Raw genomic sequence first — 17,225 nt, forward strand, 5'->3', positions numbered from 1 at the left:
AGGGATGTTAAAAGTTACCATCAATTTGTAGTCATGAGAATCGTTTCAGAAATCCATTAGTTGATCTTTAAAACATAAGACATTTCTACCAGGTTAGGACAATTTTCGAAGTGCAGTAGTTAATACTAAAGTGATAGTAGATATCAACTCAAAGAAAGGGGATTTAAAACCAACATTAAACCACTCCCCCATGCCAGGCACTGGCTGCTACATTACCTTCTTCAGGATATGATACAACCTGGGATATAGGAGCTGGTTGTGTAAATGTAAAGCCACAGTGGGCATACAATGATAGAACCCCTGGCTACGTGGGAGGCCTGGGCTCTCTTCCCAGCCCACCAGGAAGGCCGGACATGGTGATGCACGCTTGCGTTTCCAGCTTCTCAGAGGTTGATACAGGGAGATCACAAAATAGTGAGACCCTGTCTTAAAGAAGGAAACAAAACTAAGGTTCAGAGACTAAAATAACTCCGCTGTACAAGTAGTCAGAGGCGAAGCTAGTTCAAGAACTCGGCTCCTTAAGTCCCATCTGTGCTAGTCCATGCATGAGTTAGAATTTGACTCAGCTTCAGACAGTACTTGAAAACAGTATCATAAAAAGACATTGACAGGGACCAGCAGATGGTGTAATGGTTATGTCACTGGACTACCACACAGTCAGCCACAGTTCGAGTCCTAGATCCAGCAGCGTAAAGCTCAACACTGAGCACTTCTGCTTACGTGCCCGAAATCCTGAGAGGAGAAGGGATTGCAGCATGGCTGTCTCCCCTGGAGGGTGATTTTCTTGCTTTCTATCTCTCTGTCTCTCCAGTGAGCATTCACACCCTATAGCAAAAATCTCTTTAAAAAATAAAAAGACATTTACAGAGAAATGTATTATTTGCAATTCTGACCTATCATGTTATGGCAAGACTTAAGTGTACGTGTAACAGTGTACTCTGAATACAGTTCATATTGTAATATATGTATAAACAAGCCTTTTTTCCCCTTTATTTTGCCACACTCTTACAAACTACAAGTAGGAAAACACTCAGTGTCTAATTTTGTTTCAGGTATCTATTTGTCAGATTTAACATACATCGATTCAGCATACCCTTCAACTGGCAGCATTCTAGAAAATGAGCAAAGATCAAATTTAATGAATAACATCCTTCGAATAATTTCTGATTTACAGCAGTCCTGTGAATATGGTAAGTACTGGGCGATGGTAAGCCATTGGCATGCCATGATTCCACTACTGCATTTACACACGCCGATGACCACTCTCCTCACAGCGGGGAGCGTCAGGCTTTTACTTCCTTTCTAACGTACAGGAAAGCAGTGGGTTTTTGGGGTTTTTTTTTTTAATTATTTTACCATTTGCTGTTTACCATTGTGTTTAAGATCTTTTAAGGAATTTAAGTATTTAAAATTTTCATTTTTATCTTTTGCCTTCTGCTCTTTCAAGGCTACTTTGCATACTAAACGTAAGAGCAGTAAGTATTTAATATTATCACCTCACAATGGTTTACCCCTTCATTGTATACAAAATTATTTCTGTTAGCTTTATTTCATATGATCTCTGCTTATTACAAAAATAGTGCTTCAATTTTTCTGTTAGGAAAGTAGCTGAGACCCTTGATCCTATTGACAATTGCCTAGCTTTCTTGAGTCACATACTGAATGAATAACCAGTTTTTGTTCAAGGAGTATTGTATGGAATGGCATGTATAGAAAGAGATCATAAAGAAGCCCAAGAGATTAAAAAGCAGGGAGTGGGGGGAGTTAAACCGTTCGGACGCTTTCAGTTTCATAGGGAATAAAGTTTGTTGTCTCTGTGGTGAAGCAGTGCATTTATGTTACCTGATTTTTTTCAAGTAAAGTTTGTCTTAAGGCTTTCACTTATGTGTTTCAACACTTTTAGGAAAACCATTAGAAACTTTCTAAAAATCTGTGTGAGATTAGAATCTTACTGAAGGTTAAAATAATCTCTTTATTCTTTCCTTTCCTCAATTTGTTTTAATATATACCATATTGTCATGTTAAATTAATCTTGTATGAAATGTGTAACTGAGGAGGGAGAGAAACCACATTTATAAGTGAAGGCCAGATTTCTTTGAAAGAAAGGAAGGAGGGAAGGAAGGAAGGAAGGAAGGAAGGAAGGAAGGAAGAAAATGCCTGCATATTTTGGGTTTAACTGAAGTTTGAATGTAAGTCACTATACAGTCCCTGATTTTATTCTAGAAAACTTCACATAGGTGAGACTTTGTAACTGGAATTTTTTTAAATATCTACACAGACAGCAAACAACTGTAATTTTCTAAATAACCTTCTATTTTACCTTAAATAAAATTTACCTCAATAATGTTCTTCCTAGAGTTAATTTAAATTTGGGTACCACATGGCCTGAATTTACCTTTAAATTATTTTTCTTAGCTTAACGTTAGTAGAGTTCAGGGAAAGATGTGATTCGTTAGATAATTATTTGTCACCTTTTACCTAGATATTCCCATGTTGCCTCATGTACAAAAATACCTGAACTCGGTTCAGTATATAGAAGAACTACAGAAGTTTGTGGAAGACGATAATTACAAGTAGGTTGGATCTTTAAAAGTAGTTTGTATAATTTTGACCTGCCCTCCTCCTTCCATCCCTGTGTATTTAAACATCAGAACTTACCTTGTGTCATGCAAATGTCCAGTCCAATGGTACACTTAAAACAGAAAAGGTACTTTATGTATTTCTTCTTAATCACTTGACATGTTTGGGCCAGTATGGAAACACTTCATCTGTTCTTTCATTGAATAATTTTCATTAAAAGCTTTAATTTTTATTTTTTAATTTTGTCAAGAGGTTCATGCACTCATCAGAGAGAGGGAAAGCACCCCCATAGGGAGTGGTCACACCACAATCCTCCATTTCTCTTGGGATTTTGGGAACACACACATACATGCCCAGCGAGTTTCTCCAGCCACTGGGTCCAGGACATGAAGCATGCAGTTGGCCATGTGATAGCCATCTCATGAAACCACCAGGCCCAGGCTGATCCCCAAAAATATATTTTATATTTCTCAGTGAGTTGATGTTTGATAGTTCTAACTGAAGTTTCTTCCTTCTTCCTAGCATCTAGTCTTTGGAATTTACCTTTTAATAAACAGAGAAAACAATGAAATCATCTATAAAATAGAAAAATTACTCCTTCTTAAAAAAAATGTTTTTCCTTTATTCATGATAGTGTGCACATGTGCGCACTTAGAGAGAGCAGCACCCTCCACAGGGTCTGGTCACGACACAGTCCCACTCTGCCAGTCCTCCAGCCATCAGATCTTGGGCACTCCTATGAATGTTTTAGGCCAACTTGGCCTGAGATTCGAACTGTGGTCACCATGTGGGACCCAGCTTCATTATCACTGTGCCACAAAGCCAGCCCAAAGTACATATTCATTTTAAACCAAACCAAACTTTTTGAGCCAAAATGAATTTGTGGGTTTTTTTTATAATATGCATTTTCTAAGAACATTTTGAAGATCTATTGTACATACCTATGATTAAGTTTAATTTATAAGTTAGTCATAGTGAAAGTTTAGTTATTTTAACTGCCAGAGAGTACATGCACTCTCCAGAGAGGAAAAAAAAGACGGAGTAAACACCCCCAAGTGGGACATTACCACACTGAAGTCTTTTTTTCTTCATTTCTCCATCCCAGAATTTCTAGGTAGGCAAGCAAGTTTTTCAGGCCACGGAGGCTAGGATTCAAACTGTGGGCAGCCACATGGCATCCCAGCTCCCTTACCCACAAGACCACAGGGCCAGGCCCACTGACAAAGAACTTACATCTTATGCATTGTCTAGTAAGTTACAGAAGTTATCTTAGACTCAGAATGAGTAAGGAGTCATTAAAAATTTTATGACTCATTTATGGGATTTAAACAAAATTAAAGTTTATTAACTTTAAGAAGTGATATCTAAGAATTTTGTACAGTTATAAAAGATGGTAAATGTTTACTGGCTATAGTAAAAGTATAATATACTATTGACTGAGGCTTATTTTTATTTTATTGAGAAATAAACTTAGCCACTGAAGCCATGATGTAGTTCTAACCATCTGTAAACTGGCATATTATAAGATATCTTCTTTTTTTTTTTTTTTAGGAAAACTAATGTTATTATATTTGTATTTTCATCTGTAGCTAGAAGGAGAACAGCCTTCATAATAAACTTACTTAGCAAGTGTTTGTTAAGCTTTTGCTGTAGGCCACTACTGCACTAGTTACTGGGATCAGAAAAATAAACACGATACTGTTGTTGCCTTCAAGAAGCTCAGCCTAATGTAAGACGCATCCACAGAGACATTCCTCAAACTGTACTGTCATAGAGAAATGCCCAGGATCCATGGAAGCAAGATAAAGAGAGACTTAACCCAGATTTAACTGGGAAGAGAAAGGAGAAAAAGGAGGAAGAGACTGAGGCTGAATCTTAATAGAAAAGTAGCAGTTAGCCCCACAGGAAGGGTAAGGAAAGGAAGAGCATTCCAGGCATAGAAGGACCAAAAGAATAGAGAGGGAAACTGTTTTGAGGAGAACGTCAAGTCATTGGATGTTGGCTGTCATAAGGGAGCATGGAGAAGTAGCTTTTCTTTCATACTGCTGCCACGTGTCAGCTGCTACCCACACAGTGTGGTTCACCCCATATGCTCCCTTGTGTTCCTTGCTTTTCCTTTCTGTTGATGCTGTGATAGGAAACTATAGTTATTTTGCTTACGTCTTTGTGTTTCACCTACTGGTCTATGAGCTTCAAAGGGCAGGGATAGTCTCTTAAATTCCAGGGCTGAGCACAGTGCCCAGCACAAACAGGTGTTCAATAATTATTTGTCAAATGAGTGAATGCAACATAGTCTCTAGCCTAAATCATTAAATTCTTCTGTAAAAAAAAAAAAAAAAAAAAAAAAAAAACAGGGTTCTGATTAATCATATATCTATTCAATATGTCAGATAATTAGAATATAATCATAGTTAATCCCTACTAGGTAGCCAAAGAAATAACAAAGAACTTACGATAGGTTTATCGTTATGAATGTGCCCTTATATAGTTTCATCAAAAATTCCAATTAATAGGGAACCAGCAGTTAGCGTAATGGCTATGTCGCTGGACTCCCACGTAGTCGACCACGGTTCGTGTCCCGGACCCGGTGGCTTAAAATTCACGCCGGGCGCGTGTGCGTGCATGCCCAAGATCCCGAGAGGAGAATGGAGGAGAAGGGATTGCGGCGTGACCATCCCCCCTGGGGGGTGAGTTCTCACTTTCTGCCTCTATGTCTCTGTCTGTCTGGCGAGCGCACGCGCCCTACAGTGAAAATCTTTCAAAAAAAAAAATTCCAATTAATAGATGCTAAATAGTCTTAATTAATTTTCAGACAAATTCTTAGTAATATTTGGCATTGTGTAGTATGTAAAGCATGTTTCACAACTACTTCAGTATCCTGTTTCTAGAAACATCTTCCACTGATAGGAATTCTAATCTCTCTTGCTGTGGAACTCAAAACTAAGTTCCTGGATGAAACTAAAGTGCCAACTAATAAACTTTTTCTTAGGATAGGAATTTACTAGGAATTTCGCAAACAGTCTTTTAATTTGTATAGAATTTTTCTTTTTGTAAATTGTATTAGTTGGTTTGGTGGATAGTTTAAAAGTGTGTTTGAAATTTTTAGTGTGAAAGTCAAACCAATAGCCCCATCCAGCAAAGATTCTAGAATTTTTGTAACGTATTTCATAATAAATATGAAAAGCCCTGAATTTTAAGTGTCAGGTATCAATATAAGCTCAAGTTATATCACCTTTTAGTCATTTCCTCAAATATCTTTAAACATGTTGAATTGTATAATGGTCAACATTAGGTTAGATACAACTTATTAATGTTTATCCCTTCCCTAGTATTTTTTAGAATAGCCATAAGATCAGTTTTGTATGAAGGAATATAAGACTTAGGAAATAACAGTCTTAGAAAAAGATAGCTCTTCAGGAGCCAGCAAGTGGCATAGTAGTTAAGGCGTTGGACTCCCACGTGGCTGATCATGGTTCAAGGCTGATCATGGACCTGGCGGCTTGAAACTCACGCTGGGCATATATGCACACGTGCCCATAATCCTGAGAGGAGAATGGAGGAGAAGGGATTGCAGTGTTGCCATCCCCTCAGAGGGGGTGATTTCTTGTTTTGTCTCTGGTGAGTGCATGTGCCCTATAGCAAAAATCTCTCAAAAAAAAAAAAATTGCTCTTGAAAATATATGAATGTCCCAGATTATTTTGTAGAAGTGTTTTTAGCTTTTTTATGAGAAAAATATATGACTTTAATATTACTGTCAAATGTTAATCACTTTATGTGTTGTGTCTTTTCTACAATTCAGACTTTCATTAAAGATAGAACCAGGAACAAGCACTCCACGTTCTGCTGCTTCCAGGGAAGATTTAGTAGGTCAGTGCATAGTTTTCTCTCCTTGCCAAATAATAAATCAGTAAACCTAGTAAGAAAGGATTTACTCCAAAGTAAATAAATACTTAGCATATTGTATACTGCATGCAAAACTCATTTTTAGTATTAAAATCTGACCTGAGTTTTTTTGTTTTAATTAAAAACTGTGTACTGAGTTTTTTTGTGTTTTAATTAAAAAGTTGCTTATAGTTTATCAGTAATACACAAATAAATATGCTATCTAATCAAGGAAGATAGATACAGCAGATAGAAAATAGTAGATAAATGATTATGAATAGTCTTTTTTTTTTAATGAAGAATGTGCTATCCTAAGCAGTGAGAGTTGATTATACTAGAAGTGTCTGTGATCTTAAGTGGAAAGTTCTGCTAATCTGAAAAATAATGGAAGTCAGTATTAATGACTTAATTTTTTTAAAGTTTATTTCATTCTGAGTCAAGTACTAAAAGTAGAAAAAATATAGCCCCCTCATTTTATTTGTTGCATTATGGTAGATGTATTAAATAATCATAAATCATCAAAAAATAAAATTTAGAATTAACTATTATTTTAAGAAATTATTGTATTACCATTTTTTAAAAATTCCCAGTACAGATCTTTGCACTCAGCTTCTATGCTCTGAAAATATTGGGTCATCAGAAAAGTCATGACACATTTTTGCATAGAAATACACATCATGCCTTTCCTGACAGCCAAATAGTTACAAGCCCATCTTATCCCATGTGGAAAAGTGAGAGAAGAAGCCACGATAAGATCTAGGGGAAGGAAAATTCCAAGCAGAGAAAACTATTTCAGTCTATATCTTTCACATGTGATTTTTTAAATTTTCGCATATCTATGTACTCTTGAATTCTATTTTTATTTCCATAAAAGTTTGAACAATGTCGATGTAGATTTAATTTCCAATGTGAAAGCTTGACCTACCCGTACCTGTTCTTTAGCAAAAAAGAAACTGAAGCTGGGAATAAAGGAGCAGTGTATAAAATTAAAAGATACTGAATCTAGGACTCAGATGACCTGAGTGTCCAGATTCTGTCTCTGATGAGAGATCCTGGGCCAATCTCTTACTATAAAAATTCTGTTTCTTCTTATGAATATGAGGAAAATATTTAGACCAACTAGACAGGGTAAGTAAGATAGATAGAAGTTAATTGTATGTGGTTCAGGATTTTGTGTTTTAGAACTTAGAAAATAAGCATTTATTATATTCAAGTAAATTAAATAGAACTGGCATTAATATTTTAAAAATTAAACCACATTATATATCAGGAGATTAAAAATAAAATATTATTTTGAAAGCTTTTGAAAATTCCCTTTCTTTTCCCCCCACCCAATTCAACCCTTAGGTCCTGAGGTAGGCGCATCGCCGCAAAGTGGAAGAAAAAGTTTGGCAGCTGAAGGAGCCTTGCTGCCACAGACGCCCCCTTCCCCTCGGAACCTGATTCCGCATGGACATAGGAAGTGCCATAGCTTGGGTTATAAGTCAGCATTTCTTATTTTATCTTTCAGTTTTTTAGTTTGTTTGTACTTGAGTTTATCTTCTCTTTATTAGTTAAATAGAAAATAGTATCCTTGCATACATTTTTTGTTTGTATTTTTTTGTAAGTTTTATGATTTAGTAAAACATCTTATTTGCCTAAAAGCTTTATTTCTTCCTTAACTTGAATTAGAAAATAAGCTTTTCAAACTTGGGAGAGGTACCATGAACATTATAGAGCGCCTTCATGGATCAGGAGAGCAATATGCCATTTTTTTTTTTTAATTATAACCATTATATCAAGGCAGGTTTTTTTTAACCAAAATAAGTCATAAATTAAGGTTTATAAAAATTATTTTCATTATTTGTAAATATTAAGAAAGGATAACTAATTTTTTGTTTAATTCTATCAGTTTGTAATATCGTTCTCTACAAAAGGAGGCCTGTGTTCACCTTTCCAAAATTTTTATGAAAATGTGGTAACTAGTCTCCCAAAGTGAATATTTAATATACCCAAGGCTCATGATTATTATATATGCTCTAATTATGTAGGTAGACATGGCCAGGTTTCTTGAAAAAAATTTTCCCTAAAGTGTTAGTTTGAAGCTACCATAATAAAATCTGTGCTTATTATTTTGATAGTTTAGAAGTTCAGGGTAGTTTGTAAGTCTTTATATCCTGAATCTTTATATAAGAATATCTTTTATATCTTGAATTAGTAACAATAATAAAGATATGAAAATATTTCTCTTTGTTTCTAGTTTCATTCATAAAATGAACACAGCAGAATTTAAGAGCGCAACGTTCCCAAATGCAGGGCCAAGACATCTGTTAGATGACAGCGTCATGGAGCCTCATGCGCCATCTCGAGGCCAGGCTGAAAGTTCTACTCTTTCTAGTGGAATATCGATAGGTGAGAACTATTTCTCTGAGAAGGCTCTTTTAATATAAAATAAGAATTTTATCAACCTGGGACCAGCAGTTAGCGTAACTGAACTCCCATGTAGTCAACCGCGGTTTGAGTCCCGGGCCCAGTGGCTTAAACTCATGCCGGGCGCATGTACGTGCATGCCCAAGATCCCAAGAGGAGAATGGAGGAGAAAGGATTGCGGCATGGCCATTCCCCCTGGGGAGTGATTTCTTGCTTTCTGTCTCTCTTTCTGGCAAGCGCACACACCCTATAGCAAAAACCTCTTTCCCCCCCAAAAAAAAGATTTTTAACAACTCAACTGGAAAAAAATATTAATCTTTCCACAAATAGAGAAACTTTGATTTAACATAAAAAGGAATTTATTATGAAATGAAGTTAATAATTCATGGTGGTTTTAAAAGCGCTTAATTTTTTTTTAAAAATATTTTACTTAATATTACTTTTTAAATTTGCTATAAGGTACATGCACCCTCAGAGAGAGAGAGAAAGTGAGAAAGCAAGCTGCCAGGTTCAGGACTCAAACCATGGTCAGCCATGTGGGAGTCTAATACTTTTAACTGCTACACTACCTGCTGGCCTAAGTCCTTGGTATTTTTAACTCCAAAAAGGGGAAGCATTTGAAGAATGGTGGTGTAAGATCATGGGCTGATTGAATTGGTTAAGTATGTGGCTGGATGTGGGAATGAGGAAATGCAAGATGTAGTCAAATGTGATGCCAAGTTATTTGGATTCAGCAGCTAGTTAGATGGTGACACTGTTGCCAAGGTAAAGAAGACTAGAAGAGCAGCCTTTTGTGGGTGGTGAGGTGTTTGTGAAAGGCGGCTGAGTTTGGAAAACCAAGAATTCTGATTTAGACATGTCTAGTCCTTATAGAGATGTCAGGTAGGTTGTTTAATGTATGGATCTGGAGCTCAGTGGGGGTAAGGTCAAATCTCAATACAGAAATGAAGAGTTAGCATATTTGTATTTCAAGCCATGTTACTAATTGAGGTTGCCTAAAGAAAGAATGTAAATAAATAAGAGCATTCTCTTTTTTTTGTTGTTTCTTTTCCCTCTAGAGAGCATGTACACTCGCAGGGAGAGAAAGACTATGTGTAGGAAAGCATCTCCCATGGAGGTCATGGTCACACCTCAGTCCCTTCTCCATTTCTCCTTCTGGGATTATGGGCATGCACACACCTGTGTTTGACGTATTTTTCACGCCACTGAGTCTGTGACTTGACCCATGCAGTCAGCCATGTGGGATCCTACCACCTTAACCACCATGCCACCTGCAATAATAGCATTCTTGTATTTGGAGGTTTTATTAAGTTAGTTTTAGAAAAAGGATGGCCCATCAAAGGTAACTACAGAGGGGGCGTCAGCTTGGGGAGATGGGGGATGGCAAGCAAAGTATAGTATACTAAAGCCAAGTAGGCCGAGTCTGTCAAGGAAAGGAGAAGTGCTAAATATATCAATATCAAATGTAAAAGAGAACTAGAATAATTATAGGGAATTGACTAGGGAAATTGGCAAGATAAGTCACTGGTCACCTTGACAAGAATGGCTTCTGAGTGGAGTCGATTTCAGAATGAGAGGTAAGGAAATACAGATAGCTTCTACAAAGGGGAGCAGGAAATTGAGACCATCCTGGAAAGGGATAGGAGATCAAGAAAGGGGTTTGTTTTTACTTCCTAAGCTTGTATTTATTTTCTGAATCTTCTAGACGAGTATTTTTTTTATATTAATAATAATAGGCTTAGTCCTTGAGCAATCCAGTACTTAACTACAAAGGAAGACATTTTCCTCCTTCTGTTTCTGTTTAAAATAAAAATAGCATTGTATGAATATTTTCTGATTATGAAATGAAGACACATTTGTCCCCTGAAATACCTTTTTACTAATACCCTAAGTTGCCTTTGTGCAAATATCAACCTCAGTCTAAAATATAATCTAAAAGAATAGCTTTACAAAAGAAAAATCATGTTTTTCCAGTTAAAGTTGGTTACACTTAGGCCAGCTCCCTGATGCATCAGTGGTGTCACTGCTCGAGCGAAGCCAGGTCTCATGGTGACCACATTTCCAACACCTTGCCCTGGTTGGTTTGGAATGCACTGGGCGCATGGCTGAGTGTCCAAAATTTGAGGAGCTGAAGGACTGGAAGAAGGAGCTGGTGGTGTGACCAGACCCGGTGGAGAGTGATCCTCTCTCCCTCATTCATATGGGTGCATGCACACACTTTATCATGAATGAAGGGAGAGAAAAAGTGTTACACTTAATGAATCCAGTATGCCAGGGAAAGTAAAAGTAAAAAATTACTGCTCTCAAGTACATAGTATTTGGCTTTTTCTCATCATACATACTTTAGTTATAATTATTCTCTAGTTTATGTGTAGTTTTCACTGTCCATGGGTGTTCTTTGGGTTACCATGAGAAAGTTAACTAGTTATTTCATTCAGTTTCATTTGGTGTCTCATTTAAAGAATTTTCTCTTTCAGAACAGATTTTTGTCCTCGTGTTTATTTTTTTTTTTAATTATTTTAAGGCTAAGTAGGTAAGCAGTAAAAAGATTCTTACATCCTTCTTTGTAAATTAAGAATGTTACACATAGTCACTTAACCTTCCAGGATTTGGTAAAGTTTATTTACTCATTCCTTCTATGAGAGAGAGACAGACAGGCACCCCCTGTTGGGCCCCTACACCATGATCCGTGCCCAGTCTCAGCCAGCTTTGAGAAGGTGATTTACTAATACCCTGCCCATGGCTCCAAGTGTTTTCTTATGTGCTCTAGCCGTGCTCCATAGCCTAGAGCAGTTTGTCTCTCCGAGGAAGGCAGGGGTCTACTCTGAGCGTCAGATTTCTGGAAAAGCTCGTATTTTCAATAAATAATTATGCTTAATTTTTTAAAATCTTTTTCACATAATGCTATAAATCAAGACAATCTATAATACTCCTATCACCTGCAGCAAGTTATCTCTGCTTCCTCATCTGAACCATGCAGTTCAAAAAATTATTCCAGTGACTATTATTTCAGTTAATCTAAGAATGACACATAACTAGTGCCATTCCAATATGTATAAAAGATATTAATGCATCATATGTAACAGGTACCTGACAGATTTGGGGTTTTGAGTCTAACTTGACAATTCATCTTGACATACTAATCATCTTCATTTTAGGGGCCAGCAGGTGCCGTGGTGGTTAAGGTGCTGGATTCCCACATGGCCGGCCACGATTTGAATTGTGTACCTCGTAACTTACTTTCTCATTTCAAATTCTCCGTCTCTCTCTCTGCTGACATCACATACCCTATAGCATATAAAAAATTATTATTATTATTTTTAGACATGTTTGTCATAGTGCACATGTGCTTGCTGGAGAGACAGAGAGATATAGAAAGACAGAAAGGAAGAAATCAGTTCCCTAAGAGGATGGCCATGCCTCAATCCCTTCTCCTCCATTCCTCTCTCAGGATTTTGGGATGCATATACACACGCCCAGCTTGAGTTTTAAGCCGACAGGTCTGGGAACTCGAACCATGGTCAACTACGTGGGAGTCCAGTGATGTAACCATTGTTGGTCCCAATAAATAACATTTAACCAGGGACCAGCAGTTAGCGTAATGGCTATGTCGCTGAACTCCCATGTAGCCAACTGTGGTCAAGTCCCCGACCCGGTGGCTTAAACTCATACCAGGTGCATGTGCATGCGTGCCCAAGATCCTGAGAGGAGAATGGAGGAGAAGGATTTGCAGCATGGCTATCACCCCTGGAGGGGGGATTTCTCACTTTCTATCTGTCTCTCTCTGTCTTTCTGGTGAGCGCACGCACCCTATAGCAAAAACCTCTCAAAAAAAAAAAATTAAATTATTTTTAAAGCATTTTTATTGTAAGCTGTTAATATCTTTAAAATAGCTTTTAAATCAATCAAACTATTTTGGACTATTGAAATTCATTCCCATAAGTTTTGAAATTCATTCCCATAAGTTTTTTTCCAGCTAATTTTAAACTTTGTGTTTGAAAACGATTTTAATTGAAATTCTGGCTAAAGAGAAAGTTGTTATGTTATTACAGTACTGATTGTTATTTTTTTGTAATTTAGAGATTCCATCCTCTTCAACCTTGTCTCTGAGGCAAAGAATTTAATTTCAGCTTTTAGGCTTAGAGTACTAATGGGTTTTATTTGTTTGTTTGTTTTGTTTTTGGGGGTTTGTTTTTGGAGAGGTTTCTGCTATAGGGCATGTACGCTTGCCAGAGAGAGAGACAGAGAGAAAGAAAGAGAGAAATCACGGGATCTTGGGCACACACGCACATGTGCCTGGCATGAGTTTAAGCCACTGGGTCCAGGACTCGAATCGCAGTCAGCTACATAGGCGTCCGGCGACGGAGCCATTACACCAACTGCTGGTCCCAGTAATGGGTTTTAATACAAAGGGAACAAATATTCTCTCTAAAGAACTCATAATTATATTGGTTTTAAATTATGACAAATCTGATAAGAGGAATTATGTGCTGTCTACAGTCTCTGATGGTAGAAAAATTACTAATATAATGAATTTGAACTATAAAGTATGCAAAAAAAGTTGTTTAAGGTTTTTGCCATAGGGCATGTGCACTCTTAAGATAAAGACAACAAGAGGAAAAGTGAGAAAGCACCCCCAAATGAGATGGCCATACTGCAATCCCTTCTCCATCCTCCTCTCAGGATTTTGGGCACACACATATGCTCTTGGCATGATTTTCAAGCCATCAGGTCTGGGATTTGAACCACAGTCAGCCATGTGGGAGTCCAGAACTTCACATGCCACCTGCTGGCTCCCATACAAAAGCATTTTATTTCATCTTGGTATTTTAACTAGTCTTTTTAATATATTTCAAAGTAAATCTAGTATCAGGAATGCTAGAATAAAGAATTAATATATGGATATTCACCCATAATGTAATTGCTATTTTATGAGCATAGTTAGAAATTTATTTTTTAAATATAAAATCTAAGCAAGAAAAAGTAATTGTGATGTTTAAAAAAGAGAATCACTTTTTATTTTAGGTAGCAGTGATGGTTCTGAATTAAGTGAAGAGACTTCATGGCCTGCTTTTGAAAGGTAAGAGAAATTGTCCATATGAACCACATTGAGTTTATTTTTTTTAATTATTTTATTTAATTTTATTTATTTTAATTTTACCAGAGAGGGACAGAGCAAGAGAGAGACAGGGAAACTGGGAAAGCAAGCCACCAGGTCCAGGACTCAAACTGTGGTTGGCCATGTGGGAGTCCAGTGCCCTTAACCACCACGCAACCTGCCAGCCCTGAGTTTGTCTAATTAAGATAGGCAAGATGGTAATAGGAATTTTAAGAGATAAAAACCCAAAGAGACAATTTAGAAGAAATCAAAAGCTGATGTTTACATCTGGAATTATAAGCAACAAGAAGATCAGCTTATCTACATATGTTTATTTGGTGACTTGATACATTTATTTGAACTTGAATACATTTACAATTGTACTTTTGAAATTATAGTTAATTATAGCTTAACTACTTATGTATTCAAAAATAAAATTATTTTCTTAAGTTCTTGTTCATTTAAGTAATTTTGAGGCATTTGGTAGAATGGTCATCTTTATTCCTTGTTGCTTTGTCAAGGGATAATGACAACTAAATTTTAAATTATACTGTAAGTAAAAGAACTTGCAGTTTGCACTTGCATGGTCATGAACTCAGAATTTACACGGAGTATATAAATTTATAATGAAATACTGTAGTCATACTTCCTTCTCCTTTTTTTGTTAACTTAAAATATAAAAACAATCATCTTCCTGTGGCAAGTTTCATGCTGTATTGATCTTCACACACAAGATCTTCCGAAGAATGTAGCCAAACAGCCAAATCACGATTATTTACTAAATGTCCTTTAGGATTCTTACATCGTCTCTGACCATTTCACTTCTGCCATTTTCAGATTCACAAGATATGTGACCCCTGACCAAAATAATTATTCCCTTTTGTATATAAACTAAGCAATTATGTTCCTAAGGCACAAGAGTGTTTGTGAATGTTTCATGTCATATTAAAACTATAGTTGAAAATATTGAATTAATCCCCGTCAGTCACTTTTTAGTAGACAACAATTTAGAATTAAATTATATTTGAATTTGGTCCATTTCAAGCTGTTAAATTGAAAATTAAACCCTCTTGTTCTTGATGAAACTTCATGAAGATTTCTCACCATCATGTGGTTAAGATTTCATTTTATTGACCCTATATCTCAAAGTCCTTTTGATCCTTTTTACTATAATTATCAGTGTTTCCAAGTTTTGTTCTTTTGGTTCTGGGGAATTCTGAACAGTTGTTTTTATATACTGTTTCTCCTCCAACCTTTACTTTCAGTCTCTTTGTTTGGGTTTGCCTGAAATGGGAAAAACATGAGTTGTCTCTGGCAAGCTATCTGAATTTATATAAATTGTCTTTCCCTCTTGAAAGAGCATAATACCGTCAGATGCTGATTATAGACTGTATTGCAATCTTTAAAATATTGATTAACACGATTGTTTTTTAGATTGCTTGCGTTCCAAGTAAACAAGCAGAATGGTGCTTGTCAAATAATGTGTTCTCATCCCAGCAGGTTACTTATGAAGACAGTATTGAGCAGTGTTACCATCACATCTCAAAACAGTATTTTTCTTTTATGACAAATGTTTTGCTTTGTGAACATTTGCAGCTAAAAATCTACTGTGCTTGTGCCAAGTTTAAATCAGTGGAACATTTCAGGAACAGTGAAATGATTGCTGCCCAGCAAGGTTCAGATGTGAAATATTAAAAAGTGGATAGAAAACCAGGATTTAAAATACTGCTTGTGGACAGTGAATTTGCAAATAGTACTCTCAATGTTAACGCTTCGTTTTCTGTTCTTTCCCAGGGAGTCTTCAGATACGTTGTTAAGTTGCTAAGATAGTGCTTCTGTTTTAAATATTATCCAACAGTGCTACTTTGAGTATTTCCCAGGCAAAAAAGTATCAGTGTTTGTATGCGTATATTTTTCTTTCCTTTGCTAAGCATTACATGTTATTTTGGATAACTATTAACTTGTGCTAATTTTATTGGCTTCATCAGTTGAGGTAGAAATAAAATAAATACTCACATATATTACCCAGTTCATCTCCTTTATTAATTTTCTTTGATTTAGTAAGAAGGAAGATAAGGATTTACTCAATAGTTTTAAATTTACAAGTCACATCATTCTAGATGTCTTCATAGGCATGTATACTAAAAAATTACATAAATCTAGGCATATTTAAGAAGTGAAATAAAAATTAAAGCGCTTGTGAAGATTTTTCAGGTTTTTTAATTGTTTGAATATAAGTAGTTCTTTAATTCAGTAGATTTGTAGATGTATATATAAGTATATGGTATGAACTAAACACCTATGAGTATTTATAGTCAATGGTAGAAGGAAAAAATTTTTGTAATCTATGCTGTATGTTTTAACAACAACAACAAAAAGTCACACACTATCTATTGCAAGATTTAGAAAGCTATTAAATGAAGAAACGATTATACTATTCTAGGTTGGTGATAACTGTTTGAGTAAAAGTGTGTGTAATATATACAATTTATAATGGAATCCAACAGGAACAGATTATACCATTCTCTCGGCCCGGTGACAAGAGTGGCACGAAATGGCTATCGAAGCCACATGAAGGCCAGCAGGTACAATCCCCCTGCATTCAGGGGTCACAGAACTCCCTTCTGGTGTTGGTGATTGGCTTACATGGGTGTGGTCTGGCATTACTTCTGTTCTTTCTCAACTAATTGATTTAAAAACTAAAATTGCCCAGGAAAACTTTCTTTCCAAGATTTATTGTACAGATCAATTTGAGTATATCTTTCTGATCCACAGAATTAATTGCTAAATTTGCTTCTTTGTCACTTTTTTTAAAATGCTTCCAAGCTAGTAACCTTCTGAGAGCATGAGTCTTTCCAGTGCTGCTAGTTATCTCGGATGGACAATATAAAAACCTGCTTGTTATTCATAAATTGCAGCCAAAACATTTACTCTAACAATTTTACATTTGATTTGTCTTTTTTTTTTAATTTAAATAAATCACAGGTCCTGAATTTCAATAAGTCTACTCCATTAAATAATATTTGTACATTTAAACATATTCATTCAGTTGTTCATCTTGTTAAACTGAGTTTCTTTCTGCACTGTATTAGCTTTGGAGGCAAATAAGGATGGTATATTGATGGGCCCCAGGAGTTCAAGTCATGGGTAATCACTTCATACAAAATAGCAAACCGTAGAGGCAAACTTTTTGTCTTTTTTTTTTTTTTTTTTTTTTTTTTTTTTTTTTTTTTTTTTTTTTTTTTTTTTTTTTTT

At 36.0% G+C, this 17,225-nt stretch overlaps 1 protein-coding gene across 1 annotated transcript in view; it reads left to right on the forward strand.

Moving 5' to 3' along the window:
• The window catches only part of RALGPS2 (Ral GEF with PH domain and SH3 binding motif 2), a gene marked incomplete at its 3' end in the record, with an annotated part of 209,674 nt that overhangs the window by 173,125 nt on the left and 19,324 nt on the right, over positions 1-17,225 (forward strand). The window contains exons 9-15 of the mRNA XM_014583897.2: positions 1,053-1,190; positions 2,483-2,573; positions 6,381-6,448; positions 7,811-7,946; positions 8,703-8,854; positions 13,898-13,952; positions 16,478-16,555. Coding sequence (XP_014439383.2) covers positions 1,053-1,190; positions 2,483-2,573; positions 6,381-6,448; positions 7,811-7,946; positions 8,703-8,854; positions 13,898-13,952; positions 16,478-16,555 — 718 coding nt within the window. The remainder of the gene's footprint in view (positions 1-1,052; positions 1,191-2,482; positions 2,574-6,380; positions 6,449-7,810; positions 7,947-8,702; positions 8,855-13,897; positions 13,953-16,477; positions 16,556-17,225) is intronic.

The sequence above is a fragment of the Tupaia chinensis genome, unplaced genomic scaffold (genome assembly GCF_000334495.1).
Source record: "Tupaia chinensis unplaced genomic scaffold, TupChi_1.0 Scaffold000074_1, whole genome shotgun sequence".
Classification (NCBI taxonomy): Eukaryota; Metazoa; Chordata; class Mammalia; order Scandentia; family Tupaiidae; genus Tupaia; species Tupaia belangeri.